The sequence below is a fragment of the Melospiza georgiana genome, chromosome 4, assembly GCF_028018845.1.
Source record: "Melospiza georgiana isolate bMelGeo1 chromosome 4, bMelGeo1.pri, whole genome shotgun sequence".
In the NCBI taxonomy this organism is placed as follows: domain Eukaryota; kingdom Metazoa; phylum Chordata; class Aves; order Passeriformes; family Passerellidae; genus Melospiza; species Melospiza georgiana.
The window spans coordinates 30297133-30318409 of NC_080433.1; the positions used below are offsets into that span (position 1 = coordinate 30297133).

A 21277-nucleotide genomic window follows, 5' to 3' on the forward strand; every position below is an offset into this window, starting at 1 on the left:
CTTCCCGCGCCGTCCGGGCTGGGCAGGGCGGGGCGGGCACGGCGCTGCCTCCCGCCCGCTGCGGGGGCGAGCGAGGGGGGCGGCGCGCTCCCCGCGTCACGTGACGCCGCCACCGCCGCCGGCACCATGGCGGCGCGCGCACCACGTGTCCGGGGGCGGGCGGCGCTTAAAGGGGCAGGCGCGGGACGGAGCCGTGACGGCGGGGGACACTCGAACCAGGTACACGCGCGTACACACACACACACACACACACACACACACAGAGCCGGCAGTCGGCAAAATCAACTTTATTCCGCTTTCCCCCGTTTATGATCGATGTGCAGCACAGCCGGGGCAAAGGTACAGTCACAGCCCAGCCCCGGGACTGGGGCTGCCCGGGCACTGCAGCCCCTCCCCTCGGTGCTGGTTGCAGGGTTCAGCTCTCTTCCTCTGAAAAAGAACAGAAGCAGAAATTAAGCGAATGCAGCTGGAGGAAGAAAACCCCAAAACTGAACCCTTGCTGTCAAGGAAATGCCACAAGGAACACAAAAAACCAAGGCTGTCACTTTGGGAGATTCATCCCACCTCCAACTGTCTCCTTGCCTCTGTCCAGCTTCCCAACAAACCTGCCCATCAGCCAAGACCACACACTCGTCATAAACAATTTACATTCCTAAACAAATTACGCAGCAACCCAACTAACATTTCCATAATAAAATCCAGAGCAGCCGGGCTAAGCTTGCAGCCTAAAAATAATCTGGGAGATATTTTTTCTATCACAGAAGCAAGAGCTCTAGGATAAATGGTTTTCCTCTGTCAGTGGAGCACATACAGATCTCACATCAGAGATGGTTTTAGGCAGCAAAGGGAAGGCAGCAGTTGTCCACTGATGCTCCAAAACTTGTATCCAGACCAGCCAGTGATTGCTCAGCTTCAAAAGTCACTTCAGAAAAGCCTTCACCACATTACCTCAATTGCGCTCTGTCACCACGCGTTTGAAATGTGTCACCTTATAGTCACTGCCATTTCTAAAACGGCAGTCAAAAAATATCCCAGTACCAACAGAAATCAGCACCCACCCACTCCTGCAGACCTTGGGGCTGCTGAATGAAGGGCTTCTTGGCAGGCTTCATTCTGCCAGGCAGTGCTCTGGATGTGGGACCTCCCCCCAAACCCTGCTAAAATCAGTCTTCATCGAGTATCTGTACAGAGGCACAACATCTGCATCTCCAACTCTGCGCTGTTTTTCTTCCAGCTGAGTACTCCTAATGTCACCCACACCTTTTAAACAGAATCCCATCCTTGGGACCACACATTCTCCAGCCCCATTCCTCTCCTGCCATTGCACTGGTCAGATCTGACCCTTTAACTCTGGTCTTAATCATACATAACCCCGTTTCATCCAGACTAGAACATCACTTTAAAGCATAAAGCACCAAGTAGGCTACAAACCTTCCTCTTCCTCTTCTTCCTCTTCATCCTCCTCATCTTCATCAGAGCTAAAGGTGCCATCAGGCAAACTGTAGATGCGGATCACCTGCTTGTTGGGGTCCTTGAGGATGAGGTACTTCCCCTCATCCAGCTTCATGCAGATGTCAATGACACATCGCAGGATGCCCCAGGCGTTCTCTATGCTCAGATTAATCTGGCTAGCAAATTCATTTGGCTTGAACTGCTGTGTGCCCAGGATCACGTGGCGGGCAGAATCCTTCACGTGGTAACGGGATACGTACCTAGGGGGGCAAGAAGAAACCACAAGGGTATCAGGAGATTACACCCAGACAGCAGAACACCAGCAAGAAAAGCAGCGTGATCATCTTATTTTTGTTTTCTGGGCTGAAAAATCCTAATACTCCAACACTGAAAGCTAAGAGGATTTCTTGGCTACAAACTGTCAATCTGCAATGCACCTGGAAATCCCCAAATCGGATGAAGAGGTACAAAAGATAAAGAAGAATTAGCCCCACAGATAAAATTAAGAAATAGCATGATTAGCTGGGAGTTTGGAATGAAAAAGATGGAAAAGAATCAATTCTGTGTCTGTGGATAGAACTGAGCATGGCAGAATCGCTAGAATTCATTTAGCAAAAGCCTCTAGTTCATTACCTGCAGTACTCAACTGATTTTAAGCAGACAGTTTAAAAAAAGGTGTAGCTGTATCTCCCCCCACCACCTAATTTCTCAGTTACATGGCACTGAGGATCTCAATCAGATTCCTGACAGGCACCACAGTCATTGTATTTATTTCCCTTGTTGGTGACCACAGCAAAGAGGCTGAGAGCCCACACAGGCCACCTGTCCCTCCTGTGTGGGTCAGTCACAGCTGGATGCTGAGAGGAAGCAGCTTACACCAAGGCTGGTGCCCTCACCACAAGCTTTCCTTTTTTGGCCACTCAAACACTGGGTGATTTTAGCATTACTTGTTCTGTAAACGCTTCACTCAGCCATACACCAAGTTTAATACTAGAAAATGCACCTGGAAGACATTTGGTGTGAACTGCCCCCCTTACCCGAGTTTAAGGTACTCTGATCCAGCCAGCAGTGCACAGCATGTCCAGCGGGCCAGCTTGTAGCTGTTGTTCTTCAGCTCCGTGGCAATGACAGCCCCTCTCTGAGAGTCCAGCTTCTGGCGCCAGTCCACCCCATTGCAATACTGAGAGGAGAATCAGAACCAGGTTCAGCCTGACAAGCCAGCAGCTGCCATCCCTTCAGCCACCTTGTCATCACATAGGGAAGCTGTCTAGCCTATGGTACCACCTGAGGGAGTGTGAAGTGCAGCCTACAGAGAAAGCTCTTGCACTGGGAAGGGAGAAATGCAAACAGCTGGGATTGCTTGACATTTGTGGCACTGGTTAGAAGGGGCAGTTTGTGAGGAAAGAATTCTAGAGAACCGTAAGAACAGACTGACTACTATGCTGAACACCCAGGGAGACAAGAGGGTTTAAGCCAGCTACCTCACATTTAGAGGAGAATCTCATCAGCATTGCTTGTCCACCAGAGTTATACTCCTTAGTGGAATGTAACACCCGGGGAACACGGCCAGATGTTTGTCTTATCTTCCCTGCTGTACCTGGCATGTCAGGCAGCAGTGAAGCAGTTAAGAGCTAGTTTGGGGATCCTGTTCTTCCTCACCCTCGAATCCCACTCGTTCAGTGTTTTGATGTTGATGAATGACACTTCTCCATTAGCTCCTGTCATCACTCCATCATGCTCGCAGCGGACAATGAGATCTATATCATCTCCCAGCTTCCACCTTCGGTACCTGCCAATAAACAATCCAGCTGGTTATTTCTGACCTTTGTTCTCTTCCAGATCCATGTAAGCATTCAGCAACATCCTTTCCTCCCTTATCTTTTCACTGTGAGGGCATTCATGGATCCCTCTGAAGGTAAACCTTCTATCAATAACGCTCCCAACCTGTTTTGCCTCCGTGTCACACTGACATCCTGCCCCCCTGCCAAATCTGGGCATCAGAAATATCAACTTACCTGTATGCAACAGAGGCTACTTCATTTTTATCCATGTCATCCTCCACAAAGGGGTTTGGGTTGGGAAACTTGTACTTCTCCTTTCCCTGAAGGTGAAAACAGCAGAGCATGTTAGGAGACAGCTTTCCTCTATTGGAAAAATATTCTTTTACAGTAACAGTAGCTGATTTCCCTTATGTAGAGAAACACCAAAACATTAAGACAGCTGATGAAAGCCTCATGCCCACATTAGTCACAGCACTATAAGCAGTACTTGTACTGGCACTTAGGCTTCATTAAGTGTACTGAGAAGCCTGTCTACATCATCAACGGGAGTAGGATGATTTCTCTGTGAAATCAAGGTGAAAACCTTTCTACAACAAAGTCACACTGCTCACCAGAAATAATCCCACCTCTTTCAAAACTGAAAGACCACTGGTATAACACAACTGTCAATTAAAATGCTTCTGTTCTGTATTAAAGCAGCCTCAATGAAGTCTCCTCTTGAGACTCTGGAGCACAGACCCACTACTCATCACAGTTCCACCTTACCATCCTCAGACACTGCTGGGAGAAATTATGATTGATGTAGGTAGCTTCCATGGCCAGGTTGCGTGGAGAATTAAAAGAGTTGCCTTCTTCCTGAGGTGGTTCATTGGCTGTTTCACTCACTGTCAGGAGGTCTGGGAAGAAAACCAGATGCAAATGGTTATACTTGGGGGAGTAACTATGTCAGCTTTAATGAATTTCTAGCCCCACATCAGAGCAGATCAATACTGAAGTTCCCCACACAGCTATCATACATACTGCAGTAATAAGCTTGTTCAGGAGGCTCAGTGCAAACACCTAAATAAGCATGAAGAAAATTAGACACTACAGCTGCAGAAATTCCTTTCAGGACTTTTTCTCACCAAAATCTGAGTTGTCCCTCTTGTCAAAGAAAAGCTTGGATCCAACTCTCTGGACAATGATATCCCAGGAATAAACAGAACGAGTGCAGCTCATCAGTGTGGCCAGGATGGCATCTGTGGCAAACACATTCCCTTGTGTCTTGGCCAGCTGTGAATATAGAAGGAGGTGAAAACCGTTTCAGCAATAAGAATAGATATCCCTTCCCTAAGTAGGACAAGAAGTGCTAGCAAACCAGATCACTGACTTCTTCTGCTGTTATGACTGAGAAAGCTGTACTGGTGAGTACCCTTTCAACTGCCAGCAAAGTGTACTGTACAACACAGCAATATTGGCCCACCCTCACCCACACAAGGGGAAAGTAAGAAACTGCTATGAAATATTAATTCTGTTGGAAAATGCACAGCTTCTCACTGCAAATCAAGTCACAAAAAAGAAATGTCTGAGCCTTCCTCACCTTCAAAAGCAAGGCCCAAGGATCGTGTTTCTGACCTAAGTTTTCTTCCCAACATACCTCAAGTACTGGTCTGCTTGCCCTTCCAGAATTTTAGCTTTCCTTGGCCAGTGTTCCTACCTCTGCATTAATCTAGCTCTGCCTTCCACCTCAGAAAAATACTGGTACCAGCTAATGCTTCTTGCTTTTGCCCTGTGGTCTGATGGTGACAGCTGGTCTCCAACACCAGCCCACACTGAGTTTCACAAACTGCTGCATACCTTTCGGATAACTGGGTCATCCGTAGTGGTGACGGTATGGAAGATGCGCTTAATGCTCCTCAGGAGTTTCTCGTTCCTTGTTGTAATGCGGTCGAAGGCTTTGTCGTAGTACTCTAGGGCTCCACAGCACTCTCTGCAAAGATAAGAGGACCATCTGGATACCCCTCTTACAGATAACACCACCCATGACCCACACAGGGCCTGCTGGGTGTTCCATTACCTCCCCTTGGTTTTGGTACTTCAACGAGAACATTGGGACCAGGCAGCTGGTCCCTGAGCTCCTGCCTTCCAAAAATCCTGTCACCTCAAGGAGTAAGCAAGGGCTGTCTTAGGAACTCACATGTCCTGTGGCTCTGACACCTCCAGATAGCGCATTTTCATCAGCCGAGGGAAATCCATCTCCTCCTTCACCTCCCAGTCGCTGCGAACTTCAACAGAGGAGTCACGAGGTTTCTGCTGCGCGGCCAGAGGGGGGACACGTACAGAGAGAAATGGAGACACATCAGGATTTGTGTGAGAGGAGCTGCCCTGTGAGTGCAGCCACGGAAACCTAACCATCAGAGGGGGCACAATGCTCATCAGTTTGTCTACCTGTGATTTCTGGTCCCACTTCTGCCTCACTCCAAACTGCTTCTGAAACTTCTTCTGTAGGCGCAAACGATCTCTAAAATGACAAATGTGAGAAAAGCCGTGATTCCTATATGCCACAATCACTCCTCCACTTCCAAACCACTACCAGAGGAGCACTGCTTTCAGACACCGAGCTGCTGAAACATTTGTTGAGCCATCTGTCGATCAAGACGCCCAAGGCATTAAGAAGTCTGTTCTTTCCTCTGGGCAGCTCTTTGTATAGTTCTACCTGAAGACCGAAATGCAGTTTTCAGAAAGGATATTCTCTCTAGAATGCCACCATTACTTTCTAAACACAACTAAAAAACTCTCCTAAATTATTAGGCAGCCATTTGAAATCCATGTTTTTAAGTACTACTGACACTAGAACAACACTGGACTCAAAACACCCTGAAATTCTTTGCTGACTGTTTGCTCCAGCAGATTCTGTTACTGTAAGTTTGCAAATTCATCAACAGTGTGTTCACACACTCCAACCCGAGCTCAGTATGCCCATCTCTGCAGGCTCACCTCTCCTTCTGCTTGGCACTCTTGGGCAGTGTCTGCATGCTGAACTGCAGCATGTTCCGACGGTCCTTATCTCTCCGAAGGTTTCTCTGCAGAAATGACAGAAAGCAAAAGGAACAGATCAATTGGGAAGAATCCTGTGGGGCTGAAGCTCCCTCTGATCCCGTCTCAGGGACACCCTACCTGTGCAAACCTCATGCGGTTCCTTTGGTACGCCGTTTTCTGCGTCCGGGCCGTGTCCACCAGCTGGAAGCTGGTCTCATCCTCCTCGTGGAAATAGGCATATTGGCTTCCACCACCAAACTGTGACGAGTACTTGTCTGGGAACAAAACAAAGCAACTCAGCACCAAGATCCTAAGGAAAACCCTGATGCTTTGCCTCTTTCTCTCCCCATCTGCCTTCACCAAAGTCTGATACCTAAACTAGGACTCCTGCCTTACACCTGCATGTCTACACTCCCTCCACACCTTCCGTACAAGCCCAGGCAGTGCAAAAACCCAGAGTAAGCCGCAAGGACAGGGAGAGTCCCACAGAGCTCTCCTAAGGGTAAAGCACACTTCCTAAAGTAAGCTGCCTGTCTTGCTGAGGCGTGCAGGTAATTACAGGGTGGCTATGAGACATGAAAGCAGGAACGACGCTTGGAAGGAAACTTTGCAGAAAATAAACCCCCGAAACAGCCAGCAGACCACACGTACTTGTGTATCTTTTATCCTGGTACGTGGCTCCTGTCCAATCGGCCACCTAAGAACGAGCACAAACAGTTAAAAGTAAGCATTAACACAACATATGCTCCACGTCTAATCCTTCTGACTCTCAGCTCTGCCTGCCAGCCCTGCTAGGTGTTCACAGTGTGTCAGGACGCTTTGCCAAGGGTGCCGGAGGAGCAGCCAGGGTAACAAAAGCGAGCACGGCAGGCAGCGTGCAGGGGAGCCCAGCACGGCACAGGTACCTTGCCCAGGCGGTCTCCTTTGCTGAACGGCTGGTAGGGCATGTCCTTGAACTGCTCGGGCACAGCACACGGGCCCCAGCCGGAGGGGTTGTCCTGGATCACGGGTGCCACAAACTTCGCCATTTTTTAATTTTCTAAAGGTGAAAAAATGAAGAAAAAAACAAAAACTCTCAAACCCTCAGCTGCCGCACGGTGTGGCACCGCGACCTGAGGCCTTGCTTCGGCACAAGCCACCGCCAAGGAAAGGCGCCTCCGCCAACCAGGCCCGGGGAGGAAGGAAGGGTCCCGGTGGGTGCTGCGTGTGCCGGGAAGGGCGGGGACGCGGCCCCACCGGAACCGGCGGGAGCGGCGGGGCGGGGCCGGGGGGGTCTCGGTACACGCGGGAGGTGCCGGCGCGGCAGGCGAGCGGCTCTGGTGCGACCCCAGCGCCTCCCTCACCTGCGCGGCCCCGGCGCAGCCCCGATGGCGGCGGATCCAGCGGCGGATCCGGGAGCGGCTCCGACGGCGGCGGCGGCGGGCGGGGAAAGGGCCGCGCGCAGCCCCGGCGCGCCCTTGGCGTCAGCGCCGCGCGACGGCAGCGCCCTGCCGTAAAGGCAAAAAACCGCCAGCCCCGGAAAAGCGAGCACCCAGCGCGGCTGCCGTAAACCGACAGCGTTGTCGCAAAATGTCAACTATTAAAAAAAAAAATTCTTAAGAGAAGTTGTTCTTTAATGTTTGATCTTTGTGTACTTTCAACTCTGATCAACAAGAAAAGAGGTTTAATCTGTGGAACAGGAGCTAACAAACAAGCTCCAAGTGATGTCCAGGTGTTAGAAAGACAAATTATTTGACAGTAGAACTGCCTTGTTAAGGTTTAGGGATCAACGTTTTTCAGTGACCTCAGGGGAGGTTAACAAAGCTTGGGAAGAGGGATGTACCACTGATAGTGGACATGAAGAATGCAGAATTTACAAGCCACAAAGACATTTGGCAGAACCCCCAAGGTAAGGAAGAAACTAATAAAGACAGCTCAGCAACTGTGCTGAATCAGCTCCAACAGAGAAAAAGGTAATTCTGACAGGGGGAGATCATGGCCACTGACCCAGGAAGCCACCAGCTCGAAAGGAGAGACACACTGAGCATGCAGACTAATTAGCATGAGCAGGGAGAGGCCCATTAACCAATAGAAGACAGAATACTAATTTAAAAGATAACTAGGTAACTTGTAGCGAAGGGTCATTAATGCCTTCGTTTGCCAAAACGTATAAAGAGTGAGAAGTTTTGGTAGTTGTTGTGCTGGCTTTGTGGATTTGCCAGCTAGCACCTCTTTCTATGCAGAACTGTAAATAAATCAAAAATCTGGATTATGTGTGTGGATTGGCCTCTTGCAGACTGGGTGAAAAAAACAATTTTGGGACAATACAGTCATTTACCAAAATTTCATTCCTGCTTAATCGCCACTTAATAGAGAAAAAATATGCAGGAGTGGATGAGAGTATTGTTAAGAATAGTGTAAATTTGCCCTGCTGATTAAAATGCTTGAATTTGGCTTTTAAGTGTAAAAGCTGGGGGTGAGGTGTGACAAAAGCCATTCACTTTGTACCCAGATGTCATAAAGAGGAGGAAAACTTGGCTTTCTGTGTGTGCTGAAGGCTCAGCAGAGCACATCAGCTCAGACAGTGGTGGGGTTAGAAACATCTCCAGTGCTAATTATGGCTTAACTTCCTGGAACTATGGAACTTCTCTTGGCAGAGGTATTCAGCCCTATGGTAGGCAAATGCCTGTTGGGAATCGTTTTGGTGTCAATGACTTGCCTTTTTGGGTTTTTTTTTTTTTTCCTTTAGAAAAACTTGAGTTCAACTTAATTTACAAATCACGTATTGGAAAAATATTGATCCTCAGCTTAGTCAAATACAGATTTCAACTATTAATGTGCAGTTCCCATCTGGTTAAGTTTTCTGTACATACATATGATGGAGTTACTGTGAGGTCTGGTTGGTAAATTCCTGTTTTCCCAGATAAAAATGGAGATAGAGATTAAGAGATGACTTTGATAGAGAACAGACTTACAGGACTCTGGACAAGAAACATGTCAATAAAATCACATGCTAGGACAGGAAACATGACTTGATGGTGTGCTTCTTCCTTTTCTCACACACACAACTTCTTAAAATAAAAATTTATTCCAAACTCTGCAATGATGCTGTGGAAAATCAGGTACTTTTCAGGCTGTAGTTGTATGATCATTCAACCAGCATTTTGTTTTTAGAGGGTGTTACAAAAACCACTTGACTTTGAGAGTTAAAGATGGGTGAAGAATGGGAATTGCAGTTGCCCTTGCTATGTTCACAGTGTGATATTTGAGCTTTCCCATTGTCCCTGATGGCTTCCTTGGACCTGCTGGAGGCAGACCTAGGGCTGGAAGTTGGATTCAGCCCTACAGCCTCTCTAGGAGACCATGAACCAGTGATTTAATACAGCAGTGCCTTGGGTCCCTGTCTCTGTAATTGGGTTAGTATTTCTTCTCAGGGAATGAGGACAATAAATCATTAAATCCCAAATGTTCTCATGCCAGAGTGATTGAAATTTTCTCTACTCCTAAAAAGAGCAGGATCTGGTTTACAAATCTCTTCAGCTCACAGGCTAAAAAACTCTTTAGAGAATTTTACTGAATATCTTTTACCTAGGAAGAGTCCAGATCAATATTTTCCAGGCAGAGAGGTTGTGCATTTTCTTCTTTATTTTCCACTTGTGATTGCTCCTCGAGAAAGAACCGATGCTGCAGCGGTCTTTGCTTTGACAAGACACCCTGCCATTAATCACAAGTGGGATTATTAAAGTGCCTCTTCCCGCTAGCAAAAAAAAAAAAAAAAAAAAAAAATCCACTTATAGAAATACAGTTTATAAAATACAATTTGTAACTGTCTCACCTAAACAGCCTTTTTGGAGACAAACATCATTAGAGCTGGAACTGCCTGGCTTGTCACTTGCAGAGGCTCAGTGGGATGCCAGCTCCACAGTGCCTGTCCCTTGTGCCCCCAAGCTGGCTTTGTGGGCTCAGAGGGACTCAGCTCAGGAGATGGTGAGGAAAAGAGGAAGAAGTTCCAAAGAGAGAAACAGACTTAGGAATGAAGGAATGAAGAGAAATAGACTGATAAAACAAAATCCTGTGCTTTCCTCCATTTCCTCTCCATTCCCGGGCCTGCGTGAGGTGCATGCAGAGAATGTAGTGCTGCTGCTGTCTACCAGAGAAGGCAGATCATGTGCAGCTTGGTCTCAGCCCTTCAGATTTCCTTTTCTGGTGACACAGTTGGATATAGGTGTGGATTGGAGGAGATGGCATGCATAGGGAGTGGCTGGTGCCACTGGGATAAACACTCCCCTGGGCATGAATCCAACCTCCCATTTTCTTAGCAAGGAGAAGAAGAGTTCTATGAAAAAAAGAACACAGTTCTTAAGCAGGGGAGATTTTCTGCCACATTTAGAATCATAGAGTGTTAAGGGTTGGAAGGAACCTTAAAGATCCTCTAGTCCCAGCCACCCTTGCCATGGGCAGGGACACTTCCCACTAGACCAGATTGCCCAAGGCCTTATACAACCTGGCCTTGAAGACTGCAAGGGTTGAGGCATCGACAGCTTCCCTGAGCAATCTGTTACAGTGTCTTCTCACCCTCACAGTGAACAATTTCTTTCTAATATCCAGCCTAAATTTCCCTCTTTCAATTTGTAGCCATTAGTCCTTGTTCTATCAGTACAGCCCTTGATGAAGAGCCCCTCCCTGGCTTCCTGATAGTCCCTCTTCAGATACTGGAAGGTTGCTATGAGATCTCCATGAGACCTTCTCTTCTCCAGGGTGAACAGAACCAACTTTCTCAGCCTATCTCAGCTCACATTTCCTAGGAGAGGGAGCAGGTCTGTCCTACTTCCCACTTCACACCAGGCACTGCACCTCCCGTGTCCTGCTGGGGCCCTGGAGTTCCGTGTGCCTCTGCTCCTGTCCTGCTGACCCCACACTCTGCTGCTGCTGCCAACAGTTCCCCTCCTGGCCTCTGGTTTTCATGAAAGGCACGTGAAATACATCGCTGCCTGGAAAAATACTCCAAATACACTTGCCTTGCAATCATTTGATCCTTGATCCATAATTTCAGTTCATCAGTTAATTAATCATTTAATCAGTTAATAAGACTAATCACTCTTCCCTGGAAGATGCTCATGAGAACAGCCAGGATAAACTGCTCCCATCTGTTTCTCTGTTCTTGTCTCCCACTTCTCTGGCTTTGGGCTCTGTGCTGGTGTTTGCAGGCCCATAAAACAGGGACTCATTCCAGCACTGTAGATGTTCCAGTCCAAAACCTTCTCTGCCATCCATCTCCTCTGCAGTTTGGGGCTCGCTGGAGAGCTGTCACCCCCTGAGCTGGCACTGCGTTGAGCAGCCTCCCTCTGCTGAGAGAGGATAATACACAGCTCAGGCCATGTTACCGGGGCTTGCCAGGTTTAAGTGAAGGACAGCATGTCCAAGCACCCAACCTGTTAGGGACCTTTCCTTGAAAATAGAAAATAGATCACCTCTGCCTTGAAAAAGCTTTGGAAAGCCTTAAGATGGGTTGCTTTCCAGCTTGTATGATGGTGCTTCCTATCAAAGAGGCAGCTGAGGATTGGAAGACTAATGTTCACATTAAAGCACCATTTCCCAGTAGTTCTTTTTCTCATTCTTATAAGAAATGCATCAAAAATAGACAGTTGGGTTCCTGTTCCTCACTAAAGACCAAACACACTGTATGCCTGTGCCATATGCTTAGTCTCCACTGCCCCGTGCTTCTTGACAAAGCCAGAAACCAAGGGAAATAGTCTTCAGCCTTAACACCTTCCCACTGTGGGGAACCCTGATGTTCACACACACCTCCTCAGGTCAGGTTCCTCTTCCGCAGTCATTGTCATCATCTTTAAAGCAGCAAAGCTTACTCCTGGCTCCAGGGCTTTTGTTGTAACCAATTTTGGCCAAGTATGAACTGGCGCATGCCCCAGACCGATGTTCACAGGCTGGGAAGCCCTCCTTCCTTCCCTGTCCCTCCCCTTTGCATCCTGTCTTTTCCATGCACTTTTATCTGCCTCCTCAGCCTGCTGTTCTCTCAGGCCAGGTCTTTGCTGCAATGCTTGGCCTCCTTTCCAAGAGCTTCATTCTACTTGCTGTTGTCCTGGTTGCTGAACTATAAACCTGTCCTTTCGTCTGGTGGTTGCTCACCAGCTTAGTCAAGGAAATTCTTGGTTGGATTTCCAGGAAAATTCTTGATTGAATTTTCAGGAACCCTGGAAAAATGGCCACAAAACAGTGTTACAGTGTATGTGCAGTGAATCTGATTTTTAATTTGCTGCCTGTGCAGTCTGGTGGGGCTGGGAGCAGGTGGCACCTGGCAGATTTGCTGTGTGTGTTCAGACCAGCCCTGGCTGTCCAGTAAGGTCCACACAAGGAATGTGCTGAGTTGTTCTTGGTAGCAGATAGTGCTTTCACTGTGAGGCTTTTCCCCTCTTCCTCCTCCTGCTGTGCTGAGCTCTCCCTGGCTGCTGGGCTGGATTGTCTTGCCCTCACAGACAAACAGAAACTGAGCAAGGACACACTTCCCCTTCTTAAACCACACCGCTTCTGTAGGCTGGGCTCAGAGCTGTCTGCTCCTTCCATGCTACCAGGAAAACCACAAAATTTGGTGTATCCAAAAATTGTCTTTCTGTGAATTAGTGTTGTCTCTTGCCTTTTTTGACTATTTTTGCCACCAGTGTCAGACCTCTCCCAAGGTTTCTGTAGCTTTGACCACCAGGGTCTGGACCACATGCATTGATGAAGAGGCAGTGTGTGTGTCATGCTGCATCCTCACCCTTGGCTGCTGAGCACTGCCCTTTCCAGAGCTGCAGAAGGAGCCCTGGGCCCGCTGCCTCCCCTCAAAGTGCCAGCAAGATTGTCTCCTTTGATCTGCACTCAGTGCTGGATTTTATCCTAGCAGCCAACAGGCTAATTCCACAAGTTTATTCTACAAAGCTCAATTAGAGCAGCTGGCGCCAGCAGCGTCCCTGCTGGCTCCAAGCCTGCATCAGGAGAGGAAGGCTGGTGCACTGGCTGGGGTATGAGCCTGGGAGTCCACAGGCTCAGCTGCAAATCCCTGCTCTGTGGCTGTTTTCTAGGCCACACCAGTGAGCTTCTGCAGTGGGAGCTTGTCACCTCCATGCTGTGCAGGGAGGGACAACATTCCCTGCCTGACTGAAGGAGATACAAGCTATGGTGATGGGGAACTGTGTCAATAGAGGCTGCTGCTGCTGGGAAATGCTGCATAGATCCAGCCAGATCTACAGCAGGGAGGAGGATGTGGCCCTGGGCAGTGGAAGGCACACAATGCCTTCTCACCACTGAGTTAGTGGTTTGCTTTTCACCTGCTGGAGCCCCGCTCTGTGCCCTGTGATTATCCAGTGCCTGAGTTGTATGCTGCACGGCCCTCAGAAAGGATCTCAGTGTGGGCAGAGCTATGGGCAACATGGGTTTTCTTCACAAGGGCCCTTGCCCAGCACAGAAGCACTCATGGTTATTTCCTTCAATATCATCAGTGTTAGAGTAACTTCCATGGAAAATCAGAATCTTCTGGGGCTAAACATGCTGTGCAAATGCTCTTGCCTGGCTGGTCTCTTCTCTGGAAGGCTTAATGTTTATGCCAGCCAGGAAAAGAGGTCTAAGTAGAATATCAGGAGGCAGAAAAAGAGTGCAAGCAATTTCTGCTAGGAAACACAGTTGAACCCTATTTGCACAAGACCTACTTTCAAGGCAGTAAGGAGCCAAAAGCAGATGCTACCTCTGTGTAACATACTGTTCCCTTCCCAGGGGCTGTCAGGAAGGGCCCCACAAAAGAGAAAGGCAGCAAGGGATAAGCAGCAGCCCAGCAAGTCCATGGTAGCCATTCCCTTCTCTGCTCCTTGGTAAGTCAGAGACGGGGCTGGCCGACACGCTTGGCCGCGGACAAATGTGCCTCTCGGGGTACAGGGAGTGCGGAGGGTACAGGGAGTACGGAGCCTCGGGGCCATTCCTTCCTCTCCTCTTGAGCAGATTTCAGCGCCATCTGCTCTCTTCTGTCTTTGGAGGAGTCAGCCGGGTGCTTTTGTCCCTTCTGGCAAAGCTGTGCTGCGTATGTCCCCCATCGGGCGGCAGGTACCCCGAGGCAGCTGGGACGGATGCGCACTCTCAGCCTTGCTCCAGAAAGCTCCCACTGCAGCAGTCCAAGGTCTTTCTTTCTCTTCTTTTTCCTGTCTGCAGCCTGTTCCTCTGGATCAGGCACTTCCCAAGGTCACAGCTGACTCTTAAGGTCAGGCCCGGGCTTTGCACTTGGCCCCTGCTGTAGGGGATGGGAAGGGGTTTTGGCTGGGAAGGAACCTTCCCTTCACCCCTTTTTCCCCAAAGGATCCACAAGCAGCACCAGGTACTCGAGGGAGAGTAGCAAGGGCAGAAGGAGACATGGGGCAGCCATGGGACTCTCTGGCCTTGGAAATGCTTTGTGGAATTATTCTTTTCTCTGCATGCATGAAATATTACCCTATTAAACACTCGTAGATGATCCCTAGCCAGGCACCAGTCAGAGCTGCAGATTTTGGAGTAGGAGAAGCAGGGGGACTTGCTGATGATAAGCAGCTTCCTGGGCCATGCTGCCTCCTACCTCATGGCCACACCAAGCTCACACTAAGAGCTCACTGTCTGCCCTCCTCTCCTAAAATAATACCTGCCCCTGTGCTGGCTGGAGCCCATCACGGGTGGGTCTAAGCTGAACCCCCATGTAAATTATGTCCCTGTGTCCCCTCTGAGATGCTGTCAGGAGAGGAGGAATGAGGGAAAGCAGGTAGTGAGGAGCCCTGGAAGAGTGGAAGAGTCCGCTGGCCACCCCTGTGCGCCAGGGGGACACCGGGCAAGGGTCCGAGCGCTGCATCTTCCCTGGAAGCTGTGGGGCTGCTCCAGCTCCCGCACAGTGCGGCTGTGAGGCTGCGCTGCTGTGCCGAGCTCGTCCCACGGGATGGCACTGCCTGCTCAGGAACAGGCAGCCCGGCCGGCGCTCCTGGCAGGCATAAATGCAGCAAATTAAACCGTGCTGGCAGATTCTGATTGACAGGTCCCTAGAGAGCAAAGTCCCTTGTTTTTTCCATCCCCGAGGGGATCAGGAGCAGCAGGAGGAGCAGCAGCAGAGAAAACCCTTTCCCGAGCCCGGTACTTTGCCCTTGTGGATCTGTTTCTGGGACTCAGCCCGCAGCCGTGCATCTTGACCCCTTTGCTGAAGCCGCGGGTGTCGGCCGGCCGGCTCCTCCGCTGCGGGCTCCGCAATGTCAGCCGCTGACCGCTGCGGAGGATGTGCCGAGCCCGCCGGGGCCCGGCCCTCGTGGTGTACATCAGCCGCGGCAGCCCCGTCGCTCCGAGCCCAGGGTGCAAGGCCCGGAGGTTTCAATAAAGGGCAGGCGAAACGAGGCCAGCGGGGTTTGGCGTCATTCGCACGTTACTCCTCTCCACGGTGTAAAATTGGCACAAGTGACAACGCTCTGCCAGAATGGTTCACGTCTGTGTTGGCTCTGCCAGAGCCAGGTCAAAGCTGGGATTTGCAGCCAGGAAGATGGAGGCAGTCACCCAATTTTTGCTGCTGCAGTTGTGGGAAGCAGCATGGCCCATTGGGGTGTCCTGGATCCTCTGGCAGCGTCCTCAGTGTGGCTCCCATGTTTGGCAGGTCCTCAGCACCCCTCTATGGGCCAGCAGCGGATGGCTTGAGTAAGGCATAGTCACCATGGACACTGGGACATCACAGATGTCCTCCCTACCCTTGTGGGCAGAGATCCCCAGCTAAAGGTGTTTTTACGGCCGTGTCTGGTGGCAGGACCCTGTTCCCTCTCGGGCTGGAGGGGAGTTTCTCATCTCCATGGGGCATCTTGGTTGCAAAGCTACTCTGGAGCTCTGTGGAGCCAGCAAACTGTGGTACAGGTATGCTTGGCTTGATCAGAAGTTCTGTAAATGCCCTGCCTGGGTGAGGAGCTGCACACTACACAGCAGCTTATGTGTGGTCCAGCTCCATGCCTTAGCTTAGTGTGAGGGGTGACTTGTTCCCCACTATTGGAGGTAAAACTGAAGCTGGTGGCATTTAATTCACATCTGCTTAATCTGCATAGGTCCTACTCAAATTTTTTCCTCCATCTGCCACTCTTCCCTACCAAAACTGTTGCCTCTTCTTTCTGTTTCTACAGAAGATGTCCAGAAGAGCCTGGGGAGAGGAGGGGAGAAGGCCCCAGCAGCTGGAAGGCCCCTGGGAAGGAGATGCCAAGATGTCTGGACCCACCTCTACCTTTGGGGATTCTTCCAGGCCATTCAGATAGCCTGTCCTTTGCCATCCTTGCTCACCTAGCAGCTTTAGTTATGTTGACTGTACCTCTTCACAGACCCTCCTCCTCCATCAGCTCTGCTTCTCAAACCTTTCTGTGTCCTTGGCCTCGGTGCTTGGCTTTTGAAAGGCGAGCTGTGTGGCTGTCTCCTTCCCCCGTGGCAGTCCTCACACACAAGCAAGACAGCAGGCTTGCGTGTCTGATGCTTGGCCTCTCTCTGTAGTCATCTGGCACTAAAAATTATCTGCAGAGAAAAATACTGGGCTCCATACCTGGGACTTAATATCCTCCCTCACCAAACCATAATTACTAATTACCACTCCTGGGTGTTTAAACCATTTGAATGATGCAGTTAAATGCCCGATGTTAATTTAATAGCCAAGTATCTGGGTTTCCCCACATGAGGAGCTCTCAGAGCGTCTCCCACTGAAGCAAAGTGCAGCCAGCTCTGGCTGCGGTCCATATGAGAGAGGCAGCAGAGGAGCAGCAAGCACATGTTGATAGCAGACCCACACACGTGAGGGCCTGGGCATTACTCAGCAGCAAGTGCTCACTTGCCCCACACCATCCCCCAAAGGGAGCCCCCTCTCCAGCCATGCTGTGCCTTCATGGGATGGAAGACCTGGCACTGCTGCCAGTGCAGGCCAGCATCCATTGGGCACTGCAGGCCCTCTGGAGCTCAGATCCTTTGCCAGAACCATCCTTGCAAATTACTCTGTCTGAGTAGGGCAGCACTCTCTCTGGCAGATGCCCTGCCTGCCTTCTACCCATCCCTGGCCAGCATTTGAGAGTGTGTCCTCAGGTTTGGAGGGGCACTGTCCAAAATCATCCCTGTGCAGGGCCAGACACTGCATTCCTCTGGCACCCGAAAGCAGGGAATGACCATTGGCCCCAAAGAGGTCACGGGCCGGGGCATGACAGGGACCTGGCTGAAGGCATCGGGCCAGACTCTGCCTGCTCCATCTCCACTCTGGCTGTGTTGCAAGGGGCCTGCTGTCTCTCCTTCCTCACTGCTGGGGCTTGGCACTGGGGCAGGAACTTTTCCAACCCAAATATTTTAACTGACCTCTCAGTCACGAGGCCTCAGTGGCTCAGTGCTGTGGAGGAGAGGACCCTGGTGCCCTGCTCACCCCCGGCATACTCAGGGCCTGCCAGAGCACAGAGTCAGCAGTGGGAGAGGCAAGCGCATGGAATGGGGAGCGCTGAGAACTGGGAGGGGAGCAGGAAAACATATTAGGGTCTCTCACCTACCTAAGTGTTAACGTGTCTGGGGAGAGATGGGGAATGAGAGCTTCTGCCCACGCACAAGTCGTTTGCTTTCGATGCTGCCCCTCTAAGACATCACTTAATATGACATTAATTAGTTAATGTTTGCAAAGTGCTTTGAACATGAAAAGTGCTGTATAAGTGCTGAGTATTAGTACTAATTATTATGGCATGGAGACTGGCACAGTCTGAAGAGAATTCCCCACACCTAATTTCAGGCCAGAGCTGCTTTGCTGCCTCATCCCAGACAGAGAAAGGGAGAAGCCTCTGCACCCTACGAGGAAGTGCACCCCTCATGGAGTTGTGTGGAGGGGGCGAGCTGTGCATGCCCTTCACTCCAGGCAGGACATTGTGTGGGAAGTGTAGCCACCTCTCCCCAGTGCCTCACTGGCACTGAGGAGGATCAGGGAGCACGCTCTTGCCCCAAGCTCTGAAGCAGGCCAGGATTGGAAACATCACAGCGTGGATGGAGGATATGCAGGGAGGTTCCTTCAGCTTATCCCACCCATGCCCAAGCAGGAGCACTCAGCATGGGGGGAGGCTTCAGAACCAGGCAAGGAGATGGGGAGGAGGTGAGAAGGTTTTGGGGTCTGTGCACTGGATGGGGTGGGAAGACAGGTGCCTCCTAGATGTGCATGTGGCAGGGCCAGGAGCTCCCTGGTGTCCCCCAGACAGGCTCCTGGCCTGCTTTGCTGCCTCTCCCCTCCCTGTGCCCTCCTTCTTGGTGAGGACGCTGCTGGGAAGGGTCCCTGGAGGAGGAGCAGAAATGGGTCGGCGGGTGCCCCCAATACCTTGGCAGTGGAGCATCTTACCAGCTGGAATGCTGGGGTGGGTGTTAGGTGCTGCCAGGGGCCCAAAGGAGGGGGATGAGCTGGAGGAGCTTGTGCTAGAGGGGGTGCAGTGAGGGCCAGAGTGGGGACCCACTGGTGCTGCCCAGGGGGTAGAGATGCTGAGCACAGGTATCAGCATGTGTGAGGTGCGTTGGGCAGCGGGGAGAACTGCAGTGCTGTGATCGCACTGCGACCCAGCAGCGCCTGCTGGGACTCCTGGAGCCAGCTGTGCCTTCCTTTTGCTGCCAAATCAACTGCCCTGCTCTGGCCTGCTCATTCAGCTCGAGGGCTCACTTGTCTGCTGTGGGTCACACACAGAGAAGCTTTGTCACTCAGGTGGCTGTCCTCCCACGTCATCCCTCCAAGCTGGCGGTCACGGAGTCTGATGGGGATTCTGGTCTGCTTCAGAAAGGCACGGAGGGTCTCACGGGAAGTGAGAACCCAGTGCAGGGGGAAGGGAAGCTCATTGGTGACACCCTTGCTGCCAATGGTGAGTGGGAGGGGACATGCCTAGTCCCCTTTGTGGGGATCTCGCCTCCCTGCTCTGCTCCTGCCTTACCTGTTTCTGGGTCTGCATCTCCAGCTGTAAGTTATTCCCCCGCTCCAAGCTCCTACCTGAGCATTTCTACCAGGCACCCACTGCCAACCCAGCTAGTGAGGAAATTGCCATGAGTGGCTGAACAAAACCCCAAAACAATGCTGGAGTCACTTTCTTTTTCCGTTTTGAGCCCTCCAGTGTGTATGAATTCTGACCTTGCCGGCAATTCTCGGCTTGCTGTGAAAGCCACTGTTTCCAGTAGGAATTGGAGCATCAGCCTTTGTGGTATCTCCACCCCAGGAAGAATGGCACAGGAGGGGAGATGCTGAAGCTAAAGACAGGCTGGAGCAGGTGTTTAGGAGGGCAGCAGAGAAAGCCCATGAATGACTTGAGTTTACCCACACTTACTTAAAATAAAAAGTTTTGGCAAAACACTCTTCTCTTGCCGCATCCATTCCTGTATCTCGAAGACTATCTTGAAGCAAGCCCATCCTCTGAATTTCCAATGAGGATGAAATTGTCCACAGCAGTACCTTCTCTTGCTGGGTTTTGAGGTACTCTTCAGGCACTACAAATCCCCCCCAAGTAAATCCACATGAATAAGGACCAAGTTATATAAAAAAAAAACTTTATTTCATGTACCAGGATTTTTTTTGTCATTTTCTCTTTTTAAAATTTTTTTCTTTTTAACAGTCTGAAAAAAACCCACGAAATAAAGGAAATGGAGGTTGGTTTCTTGTACTGGTTTGAGCTGGACATGAGCAACACTCTGGGGAAAATTCTTCCCTTCCAGCCCTTGCCTCCTGCCCACGCTCTCCCGGCGCCCTCCCGCCCTCTCCCCGTCCCTCCTGCCCCGGGGCGCGCTCAGCTCTGTGAATGCTCCCCAGCTCCGAGCAGTGTTGGGTGGGGATGGAAACCCCAAAGCCACCTTCCCTCTACGCTGGAATCTGGGGAACTGGCTTTGACTTATTCCTCGGGAGGCTTTGGAGGGGGTGAATATCCCCTGTGAATCGTTCTGAAAGGGCTGGGGGGCCACGGGAGGGGATGTCATTAGTGGGGTGGGGTCCGAACAGCCAGCCGAGGCGCTCGCTGCCGCCTCTTGCCCCGCGATGCCGTTTCGGGGGTGACGCCGTCCCTGTGCTGCCCCCGGAGCGGGGAAGGGGGGTGAAGCAGCAGCGGGTCGGGGAGCGGGGAGGATCTGGCTGCTTTACAGCAGAACCCCCGCTGGGACCTGGAGCGGGGACTGCGCAGCTCCTAAAACTGGAGCAGCAGGAATGGGGACGGAAAAAAAAGTCGAAAAGTGGGTCTGAGCTGCCGAAGGGCTCAGCGGCCCCATCCTGCAAACTCTCGGCTTTGTGCCTGCCCCGGGCCCTCCTGCTCTCGGTGGCAGCCCCAAAGGGCTCCTGTCCTGGCCCCGGGCTGGCCGCTGTCTGTGGGTGTCACAGGGGCACCCCATCACCCCTGTGCCACCTCCCCTCCAGCCTCCATCGGCAGGGGTCCCGTGGAGGGAGCAGCGTGGAAAGGAAAGCTGGCACCTCGGTGCCCCCTTCCCTCCCTGAGGGGCGCCAGGGAGGGAGGGGGCGGCAGCCAGGCCAGGGGTCGGGGGGCCGGGGGGCCAGCTGGCCTTGCCCTGCTGCTGCGGAGGGCCCCCCAGGAGGAGGAGGAGCAGGGCACAGAGCGGCGGGCGTGGGGACACCCGCTGGCCTGGCACCTCTCCGGCACGGCTCGGGGGCTCTGCCGCGGGCACTGGCAGGGGCGCGGGTCGAGGCCGGGAGCCTGTGGCCGGCTTTGGCTCGGGGTGCGCTCATCGGGCCCAGGCCAGGACGGGAGCGGTTTCAGGGGCGGCTGGGCGGCCTCACCGTGCCCCTGCATGGCTGCAGCCGCGCTGATGCGACCCAAGGGGGAGCTGGGCAGATTTGAGGGGTGCATGGCCACCCTGGGGAGCCTCTGGAGCATTCACAGGAGAGCGTGCGCCCACCAGGGCAAGAGTGTGTGAGCATGGACACACGTGTGCGCGAGTGCTGTCCCCCCCACAGCATCCCCTGTGTGTCCCCCCCACAGCATCATCACCCTGAAAGGATGGGAGCCCCAGCTGCCCTCCGCCAGCCCCCCCCCACCCTCTAC

General features: G+C 51.6%; 1 protein-coding gene across 2 annotated transcripts; it reads right to left on the reverse strand.

The window, feature by feature from the left end:
- Positions 1-272: 272 nt before the first annotated feature.
- Positions 273-7683, reverse strand: EIF3D (eukaryotic translation initiation factor 3 subunit D). Of its 2 annotated transcripts, none has more exons than XM_058022034.1 (15): positions 7595-7683; positions 7157-7290; positions 6903-6948; positions 6390-6526; positions 6210-6295; positions 5661-5733; positions 5410-5522; positions 5070-5202; positions 4358-4505; positions 3999-4129; positions 3468-3553; positions 3112-3241; positions 2490-2632; positions 1432-1712; positions 273-429 (listed from the first exon to the last, which is right to left on the reverse strand). In XM_058022034.1, the coding sequence occupies exons 2-15, from the start codon at positions 7277-7279 to the stop codon at positions 416-418; spliced, it is 1644 nt and encodes a 547-aa protein (XP_057878017.1). In that variant the 5' UTR covers positions 7280-7290; positions 7595-7683; the 3' UTR covers positions 273-415. The 2 variants fall into 2 exon arrangements, with proteins under 2 accessions (XP_057878017.1, XP_057878016.1); XM_058022033.1 differs by having other exon boundaries at positions 5410-5525.
- Between the last annotated feature and the right edge of the window lie 13594 nt (positions 7684-21277).